The 16,045-nt window shown below is 38.9% G+C and overlaps 1 protein-coding gene across 1 annotated transcript in view; it reads left to right on the top strand.

Moving 5' to 3' along the window:
- The window catches only part of bicc1a (BicC family RNA binding protein 1a), a 76,185-nt gene that overhangs the window by 34,598 nt on the left and 25,542 nt on the right, over window positions 1–16,045 (top strand). The window contains exons 3-7 of the mRNA XM_015014462.1: window positions 3,881–3,950; window positions 10,138–10,217; window positions 10,779–10,937; window positions 12,067–12,120; window positions 15,682–15,864. Coding sequence (XP_014869948.1) covers window positions 3,881–3,950; window positions 10,138–10,217; window positions 10,779–10,937; window positions 12,067–12,120; window positions 15,682–15,864 — 546 coding nt within the window. The remainder of the gene's footprint in view (window positions 1–3,880; window positions 3,951–10,137; window positions 10,218–10,778; window positions 10,938–12,066; window positions 12,121–15,681; window positions 15,865–16,045) is intronic.

Raw genomic sequence — 16,045 nt, 5'->3', positions numbered from 1 at the left:
GTTTCCTCTGGTCGAGGGATGTATATATTTGATTAAATGTTCGTCTGTGGTGTTTGCAAATCTTCCCTCCTTGTAATTTGTGTTGCCTTTTCATAATTATGTAAACATTACTAGCCAAGAGGGCTAACAAGGCGATAACTGCGAGCTAGCTCTTGGATTCTTGACACGGCTGTTGAGTCTCGAGGGGACGGTTGAGTCAGCTCTGCTGTCTTTAGCCTCTTAACTCTGCTTTACACCCTACTAAAGCCCTCTCCCCGTCTCGCTCCACGATCACACATTCCAGCTGAACTAACAGCTGCACCGTTGCAGAGACGTCCAGGAAACAAGCCGCCGCCATGCCGATTTGTTGCCGTAACTACCCAGTCACATGCATTGACTACATGTGCTGTCTTTTTTAGACATTTCCTTCGTTTGTGACGCTACACGTTGCTCTAGACTACTTCGCAGCTCAAAACCTCAACTACCCATTCGGTGTTGTTAATAGGATGCCATGAAAACCTATCGCAGCAACGTCTGTATTTGTTCAGGTTAGGAAAAAGGGTGGAGTGGCAGAAAAAAAAAGAAGTGTGGAATAGTAAATGTATAGGTTTCTTAATTTGTTCAAATACATTTAGCTGTTTCAAGGCCCTTCGTGAAAACAAACGCCATCCAGCCCTATAAAATGGTGTGTGGTCTGTCAGAAATCAGTCCCATCTGCTGAGTGCTGCCAAAAACAGCAAAGCTGGACAGGAAGCGGGTTTCTCCGAACAAAGTCCTTTTTACTGAAAATGTTGATGACTCAAGTGCTTGAAGATACAAGCGAAGGGCCGTAATTTGCATGATAAATCTTTTTTTTTTTAAGTTATTGCAATTTACCTTAGCTTGTAGAAGAAAAAAATGGCAAATTTGAATTTCAAAGTCACACTTTTCAATTACAATTTAATCTAAAACTCAAAGCGGAATCAGTCATGGTTTTATATTTAGTCCATCCTTGCCTCCGTAATTACAGCAACCTCTGAGAACTGGCTGCAGCGATATTTTTGTTAAATTGCAGTGTTCTAAATGAATGCCTCCGTGATAAAACCCAGTGTCACAGTACTTGAAGCCAAACAAAAAGGTGAAAATATAAAAAAAATAAACAAATAAAAAGCATGAACTGATGTGAATTGGTTTCCCTTTGTATCATTAAGCACAAAATGCCTTTTTTTTCCCCAGTTGTTTGTACCACATCCAGCTGTCCGCGCAAACATGTGACTTGAGTCAGCGCCGTTAGCGTCCCACTCTGGGCTGGAGGTGATTTATTGAGCTTCCTCACATGTACTAGACGACGGCGGGGTGGGTGTCCTGTAATAGATTAGAATTACTGCCTCAGGATAACATGAAGTACCCAGTTAGGAAAAAAAAAAAAAATACTCATCGGGTTAAAGTTTCAGGCCTGCATGTGAAGTCATTGATTTTATTGCAGCAAGAACAAAAAACTCTACAGAGAGAAGGGATGGCAACATGTTACATCTTTGTCTAGTGGTTATTTTGGTAGTCGACTGATGGATCAATATTTTACCTGATCATTCAACTGAGTAAGGATCAAGTCTAACGACCTTTGCTTTTGTTTAGAAATTTGAGTGAGGCAAGAACAAGAGAAAGACCAAAACGATGGGAAACAGTTCATAATAGTGTAGTTCTTACTGCTCATTAGAAAGCTGACCGACTGACTGACTGCAAAACACTGATGTGGTTCTCTATGAGGCAATGGCAGTGAAAGTGGGCACTAAAGATCTTTTATTCTCCACATCCACTATTTGTTACAATCATCTCTAATAATATTTGGCTTTATTTTTGCTGCGTTTTATTTCACAAGGAATCAATTTTGTGATTGCTTCATCAGGACAAATAAATGCTGATCTGGGTAAGCATAGATTGCTCAGCCAAAATACCCCAAGCCATTGATATTTTCAACATTTTCTCAAATTAAGACCACAAACTTTACCGCGTTTTGTTCAGATTCGGTGTGACGGACCAGCAGAAAGTAGGAGTGAAACGTGGTTTTCAGACGTTTTCGCAAAGTGAATCTGAAAAAAGTGCCAAGCATTTGTTTTCATCTTTGCTTAGTCTGATACCCCTAAATGAAATCCAATAGGACCAATTACCTTTAAAAATAGATGCAATAGTACACAGTCTCTATGAATATGTTGTAAACTCACGAGAGATAGAAATGTCCTGTGAAGGCTTCAGAGCTGCTGAAGTTGAGCATTTTCATTTCAGTCAAAGTCAAGATCTGAATCCACATTAGGAAATGGAATAAAGCCGAAGCTGGAAAAACAAAACAAGAACGTCTCACATTATTAAAGGCATTTGTTGTGCTAATGTGTTGCGCAAGAAATTTATTGTCTTGCATTAATTTGCTTTAATGCGTTTCAGATGAATGTTGTTGTGTTTCAAATCAGAACCGCCGCGCACTTCTTGTTTTTGTTTTGTAACCTCTAAAAAAACGCTAATTTTTTTTTTTTTTTTTTCCGAGCCCGTTCGAAAGATTGAACGTCGCCTTATGTTTTTTCGTTGAGCTGATGATCTAGCCCATCCATTTTTATATGTGATTATAGGGCTGGGATGTAGGAAACCAGTGAGGCTTGAAAGGGTTTCCAGTCAACCATCACAGACTCAGAGCGTAAAACTGCAGAGCGAAGAAACGCATGTGTTGGACCTTTTGCAGAGCTCACTCTCCGTTTCTCAGGTGGGCGCGGGTGGCAGTGGACAAGCTGTCATACTTTATTTCAAAGGATCCCAAACAGTCCGCGCCGCTTCCAGAGGACCATGTGGAGAAATTAAACACATACCTTTTCGGGTGTTTTTGGCACTAGCTGCGAGCTACAAATGTTATCCTGGCACTGAAATTAATAAACAAGAGGAAAGTCATCTCGTTTTGGATTTCCTGTCCGTGTTAATAAGCTTGAACATCTGCAGGGAGCGCTAATAGGGCTTAATGCACACTCGCGTCCATCTGACTTGCACTGTTTATCTTATGGCTCAATGCAGTTGTCCACTGAGATATATTAAGTGGTGGCTGGCGGTGTTGTAACGGCTTGACACGCTCCTCCAGCAGTTCTCACGTGGCCGGGACTTCGAGAACTTTGAGAAATTCATATCTTCTCCACCCCGAAAGCACAAACCCCTGGAAATTATGAAAATAAACAAAAGACTGCAGGACGTTTGCGAAAACAAGGATGGAACGTCTTGAGCAGGACAAAGCCATTAGGACACAGCGATCATTCCTTTTCTTTTCTTTTTTTTCTTCTGGTGTTTTTCTTTTGTTTTGTTTTTTTTTTTCCCCTCTCCACTTAGATTAACCCCTTCTTAGGATGAGCTTCTTCCGAAGAGTGTTGTTTATGGATTGCAGCTGTTAATCCAGTCTTCTTATTGCTCGAAAAGACAAGCGGGAGTTTATTAAGAAACCCAAGTGCCTCCCAAACACCTTCTTACTCTTTTTATTCCCACTTCCTGCTGTTTGTTTTTTTAAACTGCTCTAGCATATGCTCTTGGTTAGATTTTTCAAAGGGTTCTTCTCATAAAGATGTCTTTTTTTTTTCTTCCTTCCTTTTTTTTTAGTTCCAAACCTAAAAGTCCTCTCTGTTTTGATTTCCTTTTCATTTTTTGGTGGGATGAATTTGAACCCTGAGCAAAAAATGTATGTCTGGAAAAAAATCACCCTGATTCAGCAAATAGGTTCAAAGTGAAATCTAGTAATAGATGCTGTAGCTCCTCTGACTGTTTGGGTATCTTACCAGTCCTGTGCTCATCGTCATTTTACTCAGTTAGACACAGTTTCCTTGCATCTTTCCAACATGCAGTGTCTGCTAATGTCATTGTGATGAACTAATATCTTCCCATCTTCACTCTTTTCCAGATCATGGATGAAACCCAAACACAGATAGCCTGGCCTTCCAAACTGAAAATTGGAGCCAAGTCCAAAAAAGGTAAAAATGTTTTTGTGTGATTATTATTCCCTTTGGACAAGATGGTGACTTTGTAACGCTGTTGAAATGGTAGCAGGGATTCAAACTCATCATGGCTGAAAATGTCCGCCTTGAAACTGGAGTGTTTTGTTCATAAATGGAAATCAGGACAATGATCTGGAGGGTTTTTTTTTGTTCCTTTGTAGAACAGAGTCATTTATCCTAAGCACTTATTGTTACTGAGTCACAGTCTGACGCTACATTATAGTTAGTATAATCAATGCACATGTTTACTTGAACACATGAAATATAATTGTTAATTTGTTTTACCTGATCTAGATTTGTGTTTTTTCTGTCGGACAAAGAATCACAAGTTATGTTTCAGGAATTCAGTTTAGGCAGGAACTTCATTATCGATCATTTCAAAATATTCTGCGACCAGGATGTAGGTTTCATGTGAGAAAACATTTTTAGAAGAGTGAAAACAGAGCTAAACCACATATCCATGAGTTTTCCAGAAAAAAATAGCACCACTATGCTATTTTTTCCAATGCATTTGGATATAACTCATACTTTTCATGAGTTTAAACTTGTTATCAGAAATGTACCCTTCTGCTTTCTTCTAGGTACACGTTACACTTGTTCTCTCCCGTTCTTATCTCTGTGGGACTGTGATTAACGGCCTTCTAAATCTTTGTTTTCACCTCCGCCGTGGCTGAATTGACAGTTTAAAGAGCTTTCTGTTTCTGTCGCTATACATTCAAAACAAATTGCTCCAGTTCGTGGGCTACTGGGCTACTAGTTTGAGCAGCAGGTTGCACTGTAAAAGAAAGCTGCAAAAATGCATGTTTCCTTAAAGCTTGCATAGTTATTATCCTCGTGTGCCCTCTGACTTTATTTTTATTGCACAGTGAAAGGCTTCCACACTGACACAACCGACGCTCATGGAAGGTAGAGCTTTTTGAACTGACCGGTTCGCTGACCGAGTGAAAAAAAAAAAAAAATTTTCTTTATTGTTGATCCCCTGATTATGACCTATTGTTCTGAAGTCATGTCAAAGACAGGAGCGATGTGTTAGTCTTTACTTGGATGTTGTTTCTGCCAGGCCTCTTCTGTTTGTGGATGTTTGTGTCTGATGTGCTGAGTATAAAATGAGCTCGTAAAATGCGTGGCTCTCCTCCAGTATGAACATGTTTACTTGAGAGACGTGCAGATTAGTTTCTGAAGTTGAACATCTTGTTATCTTACATATTTGTTACATTCACAGTTATTTGTACTCATGTTGAGTAGTTAGGAGTTAGGATGAGATTATCGTCATATGACAACCTGTGGTAAAAAAAAACAAAAAACACAGTTTCAACGTTGCTACACAAACAAAATCTACAGCATTATCCAATTGCTTTTAGTTAAAAAAAACAAACAAACAAAAAAACAATTTCTGCTCCTACATTGATTACTAAAGCTGAAATGAGAAAATTCGGTTCACTACGACCTTTTCTCTGGTATTTTACTAATGGGATTTTAAAACATAAGAGCCATTTGACAGAAAGTCTTAGCTGCTTAGAAATGCAAACTTTTTACAACTTGGTTTTACATAAGACCCCACTGATGAGAGAGGAATTTTATTTGATGCCATTGCTGTTGTCTAATGCTCCCATTTTCATGCTGATTATGTCATTTATTGAAAACAAATATAACATATAACAGTCAGTAGCTAGGTTCGATTGAATTTCAAAAATGTTACATCTAGACAAGTTTTGTTTAGTTTTTTTTTTTTTTTTTTTTTTAAGAGTTTATTTTAACAGTCAGTGTTGTTTTTAGCCGGATGTCTCCGACAAAGCAATTGGAATCAGATCGATGAGAGGGACGTATTTCTACGTTGCACTTGCATTCTTTAGTAAAAAGCTAATTGAGCCATTTGCACAGATGAAAGCTTACATGTTTTCCATTCCTCGCAAGCCAATAACTTCATCTGCACGCAGGACTTTTTCTTTGTTTTTTTTTTTGTTTTGTTTTTTTTTCCTTTCTTTCTCCTGCGGAGGTGTGGGAGTCGAAGCTCTCGTGTTTATTGGTAAAGTTGCTCCAGCATTCTGTTACCAATAAAAGATTCGCATGGTTATTTAAAGCTCTTCCGGGAGGGAGGGACTGCGGAGGAGGAAAACGGGGGTGGAGGAATAGGTGTAGCTGTGCCCGCTTTGTTTCCCCCAGGAGAATTGCCAGCGCTAGTCTTCGAACCAGATGTGCGATCCGCTGACATCATGTAACTTCCTCAGTTAGTCGGCTCAGACAAATGCTGAAGGGATTTAGGGGGGGGGGGATTCTTTAAAATTTTTTCCTCTCTGATACATAATCAACTTTAAGTCCTGGCAGTTCGTACGTACATGACCCTTCGTTCACACTAAGCGTCCCTCCATTCACAAAAACCTGCTTCCTACACCGACTGGGAGACGCTACATGTGGACGAAGTGAGAATACTTTCAATTTTGTCCCAGGATTTTCATTTGTCCATCTTTCTGGCTGAGTTGTTGAAACCAAGACAAGCAGGAAGGAGGAAAACTTGCGGGGGAATCACTTGGTTATCTTATGATTGGTTTGAGCAAAGAGACGTGGGGAACCGTCCCAGTGCTCGAATGACCTGGGGAACAAAGAAAGGAAAGGAAGAGGCCGAGGAAGCCCGTTAGCTTCCACTTAGCTTTTATCTGCCGAGAACAAGAGAAAGGGCATTCACTAGAGGAGATGACAGAATTATTGGTTTTGATGCTTACATAACATTTCACACAAAATTAGAGTTTAAAATGACGTTATTAAATCTATATTCGGTTGCTGTGACATTAAAAACTGTGATCTTTGGCTATTCAACAACTCAGGCTACTTTAAAAGTAACAGGTGTCAAGTTTTGCTGTAGCTACTTTGCTGTATTATAAAAAAAATATTCTACAATTTTTTTAAGGTTTTAAAACTTCTTTGAAGCTAGTTTTGTCGTAACTACATGCAGAGGGACATTGTGCAATTTGCTCTCAGCCTTTTCTGTTCTCTATTAGCTGCCTAACTAAAATGAGGCATGAAATAATCATAAGGTTTGAGTAACTGAGCTGATCAGCTTTTCACTAATATTCTAATTTATTGATGATTAAAACTGTCATGTAATGCTTTTACTACTGCTGTTATTAATTCCTTTTAGTACATTTTATTTGGAGAAACAATGTCATAAATACATAATAAATGTGCACATAACCGCCATAATTAGTACATTACTATTGACTGGTATTTTAAATGTTATGGAAGCCACATTTAAAATTACTTAAATTACTTAAGGCAAAGATCTTCACCGCATTTGTTTCTCATCATGTCATAACAAATAAAACACAGACCTCAATTGCTCAGCCCTTAAAGTAACAGACGACTCAGCCATTTCTCTGGTACTGAAATGTGTTTTTAACTATTTTAATCTAAAGTCGTGCTTTTCATAGCTCTGCTTATTTCCCTGGAATTCTGCGGCAGTGTTTCCTCTGCCATCTGGTGTTAATATACAGGATCCCATCTCAATTGATGGGAATTGTATGTTTGCAGCCTCTCCACGTTCAGTCTAGCACTTTATCAAAAAAAAAAAAAAAAAAAGCAGCCTCTCTATTTCATTTATCACCTGTAGGAAGTAATCTCTGCAACCTGCAGAAGTGTGATAAGTCCAGTCGGTAGCCTGAGGAGCTAGCTATCAGAAGAAGCACACTGCCAGTGATTTAATACAGTGTGGACTCATGCCTGTCTTCCTCATATAAAAAAAAATAAAATAAAAAAAAAGCATTTTGACCAAATCGTTAACTCAATCTGATCATATTTAGATTCCAATTTTTCAGGTTCTATTCTTTGTTTTTATATGAAAATCACTTTTAATAGCCCTTCCGCGACGCCAACTGGAACTTTCTCTGTTTCCGCAGATGTTTTTGAATGGAAAAGGCCAAGCCAAACGCTCTTAATTCTCTTCATTTGTGTGGTATTTTCTAATGTAGTTGGAAAAAAAAAAAAATCCTTCAGCTTTGCCAGCGGAGAATTCTGGGTCAAAAGGTTTCTCCTCTGTCAAGCAAAGCTGCGTGCAAATGAAAAGGCTAACTGTCCTCAGCTGCGAGTCCAGCCCTTGTTGTTGTTTGTTTTCATAGCTGTCGTGTGAACCAAATTATGACTTAAGGTGTTCATTTTTTATTCCACAATCAATCACCTTAAAAGAGAGGAGGGGGAGAAAAAAAATAAAAAACCTAACACACTCCAGAAATGCGGGGGTGTTCAACATCACGACTGCAACACTCGTTTAGGCTGGCTAATGTTTGCCAGATGTGCTCTGCAGGTTAGTTGGCGGACACTTGGAGGAACCAGACTCCCCCTAATGGTCAAAGTAAGTTTTGCGGGAGGAAATTGAGAGCTTTTGGGTTGTTTACAGCAACAGCCAAATGATGGGAAAACTGCCTGGAATCAGCAGTGAGGCTGTGAAAACTCTCCAATGGCTCTTTGTGTTTTTTTCACTCCGTGTTTCTTTGTTCTCCCTTATGATTTCACTCATGTGGATTTTGTTTTTTTTTCATATTCTTGATAAAATGTGGATTTTTGCAGTTTTCTGACTCGTCCTGGAGATTTTTTACCAGTCCCGCCCTCTTTGAGACTGACAACATGCAACTGTGAAGCTAAACCAATAAATGTGATTTATGGCGCTCGGTGTGCAGCTCGTACTGTAAATCCGAGTCCTGGGGTGTTTTTGTCTAAGTGGGGTGGGGCATTCCTGGAAGAGGGGCTTTGGTGGGCTTCCTGCTACTCAGCACAGTTTAAACATGGGCAAATGGGCTGTAAGGGCGCAGAGTAATTTGTCCTTTTTCTACAGGTCTGTGTTTGTGTGCTTTTGCATTTGCAAAAGGGCAACGTGTAAAAATTGGCCGGTTTTGAGCCTTACCTGGGAATCGTTGCTTTCTCTCGTTTGTTTCTTTTTTTTTGAGGGAACACTGTTTGTTTCTTCCAAATAAAGCTCTGTTTGCACGCTCTTCTGTTCAAAACATCTACAAGGGCAATAAGTTAGAATATCATCAGGTAATGTATTAAATAATTCAATAAAACAAGTCTGATTTCATATAGATTAAATACACATTGAGACATTTTTGTCTGTTAATTTTTATGATTATTGACTACAGCTAATAGAAGAACACAAAACTCAGTTTAATAAGCGTGTCTATGTGGTCGCTGCTCCTTTTGCATGGATTACAACTTTAATTCAGTGTTTCACAAAAATGATTAGCCTATGCTCAGGTGCTAAATAAGCCCAGGTTGGCCTCCGTGTTGTCACCTGGTTGACAAATATTTGCTGCTCACTATCTTTCAGATTCCATCAAAAGCTATCCTTAGGTTTAGCAACAAAGCAGAACAGTACATTAATAAAACAATGCATGAGTGCTCAGGTTTACTTTCCCTGCTGTACGGGAGGCCACTGTGGATGTGTTGCAATTATTCTGAAATTAGATGTGTTGTGTAATATTGTTGAGAATGAAACAAAGAACCCAGTAGCCTCTCTTTTTGAACTTTATCTTGGAACACTCAAGTGGCAAAAGTAAACCCGCAGTGTTTCACTTTGCACAAAGCAACTAACAAAACCGCAACCACCCAGCCAGGTGATTATGAATGCCTGCTTGCAAATTTAGAAAACATTCCACTTTCTGTCAGACACATCTGAGTTGGTTGTATTTTTTTTCTCACCTTATTCTCTTCTAAGTGATTGGTTGTGGAATAAAATATAAAAATCAAGTCATAAATTGGTTTTGATCAAAATTTGCAAAAAAAAAAAAAAAAAAAAAAAAAGGTTGAAAAGAAATTTATCTTAAGTTAGTTTCCCAGCTTTTGAGACAAGGATGTGCAGAAAATCAAGATGTCACGCTCTTTTTGCAGTGCTTTACATGACAGGCAGTTTTTTAGCGCACTATAAGGAGCGACAAAAGGCATAAATCCACTTCCACAGCCGTCTGACTGCTTGCAGACTTCATCGAGATTGCACATGTCAAAACGGCAATTATTCTTGCAGAGAGCTTTTCTCCTAAGCTCACTAATTTGCTGATAAATGCAGTCATCCTTTGTTGAATGGGCTTTAAGTTGTCTCTTTCTTTCGCTTTCTGCCGTTAGTCCTTATCGGCGCCGACACCTTCCCACTAAATAACAACGCTTTGTGTCTTTGTTTCAGATCCACACATCAAGGTGTGCGGGAAACGAGATAACGTGAGGGAAGCTAAAGACAGAATCATGTCTGTCCTCGACACAAAGGTAAAGTTAAACTCTTATTTTGCCCCCTCCAAATGTATTTCACTGCAGTTCAAATAACAGATTGCACACTGACTAGTCTCTAGTCATGCCCAATGCTCCGATATCTATGTTGTCATGGATTTAAGCGTTTGTATTTATCTTCTTTGCCATAGCAACACAGACTTTTGCTTATCTGGAGCACTGCACTGTAGTGCCTCCTAGAGGAAAAAATGTATTTGTGCAGATTTAGTTTTGTTTGCACACTTTTACATGTTTTTTTTTTGTTTTGTTTTTTGTCACTAAACAGTTGTTTTAGTCCATTAGATTTGACTCAAATATTCGATATTTGATTGATTTCTTAATCCTCCTCGTGTTGCTAATTTCTCTGAATAAATTTATGGAAGTATTGAGCAAAACATGGGAATTGAAATAAGATCTCTTTGGAGTAAAGTTTATTTTAGAGATAAATTAGGGGTGTTTCTGATAATCTGTATTAATGCTGTGTATATAAATACATTTTTTTTAACATGTAGCTCAAAGTTACTTTCCTACACTATGCACCTCTGTGTTTCTGCACATTAGAGCAACAGGGTGACGCTGAAGATGGACGTTTCCCACACAGAGCACTCGCATGTCATCGGCAAAGGCGGGAATAACATCAAGAGGGTGATGGAGGAGACGGGGTGCCATATCCATTTTCCTGACTCGAACAGGAACAACCAGGCAGAGAAAAGCAACCAGGTTTGAGAATTGTTCATTTTTTTATCCCATGAGCCAAAAATGTCATCCAATAGTGCAGTCCAGTCGTCGTCTTATAATGATTGATCCTCCAGCCGTGATGGGTTGTTAAGTCGATCTGTGAGTGTAGGCTTTTGTTTCCTATGCTAATTGTCATAAGACACCAGGCTGGATCGTTTGTGCAGTGTCTGTCCAGCGCCCTGTGATTACTGGCAGTTACAGAGGGAGTCGGGCTGGATCCTGCTGCATTTCCCGCCGAAGTGTAGCACTAAGCCAAGCGTCACATTCGCATCTTTTACCAGCTTGTCTCCAGTGCGTCGTTGTATAACCCACTGGGAAGTCCATCCATTATTTAAAAAGTTCAAGTCTGATCTCTGCAGCCCAGTACAGTTTGAATGTTTGGCACCGTTAAACCTTTCAGTGCTCTGATCTCATGTAGTGTTCAATCCCCTCCAGTCGTTCCCTGATGATGCAAGTATTGGCTGATTATCAGCAAGACGACTCCCTTCAAGGGCTAGGCCCCTTTAAGCACTCTCTTTTTCATTTTCTCCGACGCCGAACACTTTCAGAGTCAGCTGAACCTTGCAGATATGTTCCCAGTCCTGAGAGTGACGGAGGTGTTGATAAGGAGATATAGACAGGTTGATAAATCAGTGATGTGTTTTGTTTGTTTGTTTGTTTGTTTGTTTGTTTGTTTGTTTATTTTGTATCTCTGACAGAATCCCGTGGGACTTGGGCTGTTGTTGCACTTAACAACTATATTAAGACAAAAATTAGTTCTCTTTTGCTACATTTCAAAATTGATCATTAGGGTTTGATTATCAATCATGCTAGAATGAAGTTCAACCCATTTTTGTGTTTGAGTCATAAATAACAGTGTTGAAAATATATATTTATCCGTTTCCTCTGAAAATACTGTTGAAAATGTCATTCCTCTGTTCTGAATCCAACTCTCTCCTTGACTTGTTGTTGAAAACTCAATTACCTGAGTTGTAGCCAATCATGGAACATTGAAGCTACTATAGGAAAGAATTAGCTTTGTACAGATTGACGCACTGCATTTCTGGCATGATCAAGTTCTAATTGCTGCCAAAACCGGCTAAACCATTTTCCTATTTTTTATTGTTAACAGGTGTCTATCGCAGGGCAGCCAGCAGGCGTGGAGGCAGCACGTGTAAAAATAAGGGTAAGCTGCTGGAGCTCCGCCAGTTTTGCCTAAAGGGGATACTCCACCCTGAATTTTAAATGGCAATTCCTCATTCCTTACACCCATGAAAGGTTATGCTTTTTAAGCCTCATGAAGCAGTTTTACTGTTTCTGTTGGGAGAAAAAGAGCAAGATATTACCATGATATTTTCCCAAAATCTGCCACTTATTTTTCTTAGCTTACACAAAAAATGCATTTAGATTAGATTATTTTATTTAATGTTATATTTATCATTTTGTTTTATACTGACATTACTAAAATCCTTCTTTTACATCCTCAGTTAGGATAAATAAGAACAGGCTATAAATGTGAACTAGACCTGACAGCACTGGGACTGCTGAATCTTTTTTTCTTAGCAATAGAAGTCTTCCAGCCATAGAAAAATACTGATTTTTTTTTTTTTTTTTACCAAATACTAAAGTAGAGAAGAGCTACAGTTTCGACTCAGCCACAAGCACCATTCCTACCTCATTCTCTGACCCCTTCCTCTGATCAGTTGTAAAGTAAAAGTTAGAGCCTTCTCCTTTTTGGCGAGTCCATCACCCATCCGTTTCCTCGCCTTTCCCTCATCTTGAGTTTTGGTCTGACTGGAAGCCAGCTTTTAGCGGCCAGAGGACCACCTCTGCTGGGTTTTCGGGGGGGCTCTGTTACCTCTCCTAACTCTCGCTGCATTTCATCACTACATTTGTGTCTACGGCAAACACGGTCCTCCACTGCGATTTGACCAGAACCAGCAGTGCTGAGTTTGACTGTGAAAACAGCCGTGAGTGAAGTGTGTGCTGCAGAGTAAGTCACAGGAGGTCGTCCTGAACGCTTCTGCACTCTTCTAACTTGCTGCATTCAAAAGCAGAATATTTCATGCAAATCCAACTAAAGTTTGATTATTTTTTTTTGTCTCAGCTTTTACCCATTCTGAAACAGTTATGACACACTTCCAAAATGATTAAATGTTCTATTTTTTTTATATAAAAGTGCAGTGAGGGGAATTGCACATTCATAAAATGTGCAAAATGTGCAATTCCCCCACTTAGTGCTGAGTACACTGCATTTTATCCCACCCCAGAATCTCATCAGATATTATTATATATCATGAACAAAAAAGAAAAAAAAAGTAATATAAACTCTTTTGTTGGTTCCAGCTTGCTACTTAGTTTTTAGATTAACTAAAGATGTAAATGTGTAATTCTACACATAGTCCTGGCTGAGTCCTGTATATCTCTATATCTAGGTCTGGAGTCCTACAAGTTTAAAATTACGCGTTTCAAAAATACTTTGGAACGTCCAAAAAAAAATAAAAGTCAGTGAATTATGCAAAAATGTTAAAACATACAGGTACTCTGTGTTTTAGTTTATTTGGACACACACAAAAAATTTACATTCTTAAAACTATAGTAAATTTGTACTGTGCTAATGGATGGATATATATATATATATATATATATATATATATATATATATATATATATATATATATATATATATATATATATATATATATATATATATATGCCATGTCTTTAAAACCTCCAGGTGCAGAGATCGCACACTACAAACAAAATGCTTCTTGGACATCAGCAAGGGAGAAATTAATGTAGTTAGAAACAGAATTTTGTTTGTGTTGTTATTTTTGTTTTATTTGTTAAATCCATAGAAGTACCAATGAAAATGTAAGTGGTACACACAGACAGACTGTTACATTATTTGCATATTATACAGTGATTGATTGTGTTGCTCTTATGTTTCTTCTGCTTGTCAAAAATTTAGCTTTAAAGCAACAAACATAAAACACTTTCACTTGTAGTCTCCATTATATATTAATTTTTGACAGAATTTCTCTGAAAATTTACACATTGTTTAAATGTATATAATGATTATTTACTGCCCTACAGTGAATAATTATGAGAACACTTCCTGAAATTGGCTGCATCTGAAAATTTCTAGTGAGTTGCATGTTGGAAAGCACCAATAAAACTCAAAATAATTGTAGAAAATTCTTGTGAAGTAACGGGCTTTCTGCAAAATCATGTGTATGGCTGTTAATCCAAATGAAATTTTCAAAAAGAAAATGACTTAGCGATTTATCTCGTGCGATGGAGTGGCGCTCTGCGACCCTTCAAGAACGACTGGAATACAGAAAATGGTTTAGTAAATATAGCTAACAACACTTTAGTTCAGATGTAGAACCAATGTCCTCAACAATTATAATATTGTGGTGCTAGAATCTACTAGATCTTATTTTCTCCAATCCCTATTTGACCCAAATATTATCAATGGTTCCTTATTCTGCCGTAACAATACACGTGATGTCTATTAAATTCTTAGATATAAAGCCAGTTTCCTAAACCCATCCGGGCGCAGCTCCTGTAACAACCCACTTGTTCATTCAAAGGTGGAGCGGACGTGCAGGTGGTGAAAGCTTCGCCCAGTCGCTTCACCTCAAAGACATTTTCATTTTTCTTCGTCTTTCCCCCGTGGTGTCAGTAGAAGTAAGGCCTTTAAAGCAGTGCTCTTTGATTGAACACATGTGCAACTGTTTGCTTTGTAGGCTTTTGGAGGAGAAAAAAGACAAGAAAAAAAAAGTTAAAGTCAGCTCCACAGTAAAAATTGGTCTATTCTTCATTCAGCGCCTGACTCCTGCTGCTCACTGCTTGTCTTTTCTTGCTTATCCTTCCATCCTGACCTAAATTTCTCGAGCCCTTAGAGAGGGAGCGCTGAAACGTGATATAAATGTAAGGCCAGGCGCATATGGGAGTGATCAGGGATACATTTTTTTGGTCAGGGCAATTCATGTTGCTTGCCCTTCACTGACAGCCAAAACCATAGTGGCCCTCTGCCCAAAGAGTCAGTGTTTGGATAACTGTGTGTATGTATTCATCAGTTAGTGTGTACAGTTTGAATCCGCATGGATGTAAGCCAGTGCAGTTTCTCTCGCATGCATGCATATGCATGTGTATGCATGAGTGAAGCCGTCCTGTCAGCATCTATTCTGCTTGAGGGATGTGTTTGATACATTGAACAGGAACTGACCTCTCATGGTTCCATGCATGGTATTTTATTCATACATGTGTGAGAATGACCAGGCTAACGATTGCTGATGTTTGTTAGAATTGTAAATCTAATTTTGAGCAGCTCTGCAGCCATAATATTTGATCGACTCAGGAGCTCTGCAGTTTCACTCTCGTTGCTGTGTTTAGTCTGGATTGACCTGACAGTTGCATGTGAAGTTCTGCCACCTTTGGCAAAGGGAATTGGCTGTTTTGTCTGTGTGTCAGCTGTCATAAGTCTCCGACATCAACAGAAATCACCCTAACCCTGGTGGTCACTTCATCTCCTCTCCCATTGGTCTTTATAAGTCTGTTTGATGTGTTGTGCAAGCTGCTTTACTGCACCTGATGTTAGTCTGTATTAGCAAAATCTGGCTCTGGCAACTTTCATAATCTACCAGCTACAAGTTCTTAAGGTCACCAATGGAATAAAACAACGATAGTTTTGACCTGCTGGTTTGCTTCTCATCATTCCCGTCATCCCGTCGCCTTACAGGAGCTGCTACCTCTGGTGTTGTCCTTCGAGCTTCCAGCCATCATGCAGTCAGACCCCAGCTCCCCCACTGTGCAGCACATCTCACAGACGTACAACCTCACAGTTTCCTTCAAGCCCCCAACGCGTCTCTACAGGGCCACCGGAGTCATTCGTGGTTCACAGAATAATGTCAACGCGGTAAAGGTGAGCAAAGTCTTGTAGTGTTGTTGTTGGGTGCAAATGTATTTGGGAGTTGTTTTTTTTTTGGGGGGGGGTTTAGTTATTTTTTTGTTGTGTTTTTTTTTTTTTTTTTTTTTTTTAAGGAATTTTTTTTTTTGAAAAACCTGACCCCAATTTTTTTTCAAAATTTATAAAAACTGGGAAA

Source organism: Poecilia latipinna, unplaced genomic scaffold (assembly GCF_001443285.1).
Source record: "Poecilia latipinna isolate Pla-1442-1.1 unplaced genomic scaffold, P_latipinna-1.0 Scaffold69, whole genome shotgun sequence".
NCBI classification, from domain to species: Eukaryota; Metazoa; Chordata; class Actinopteri; order Cyprinodontiformes; family Poeciliidae; genus Poecilia; species Poecilia latipinna.
Note: the sequence above shows the minus strand (reverse complement) of the source record. Positions and strands in the feature narration are given on the sequence as shown.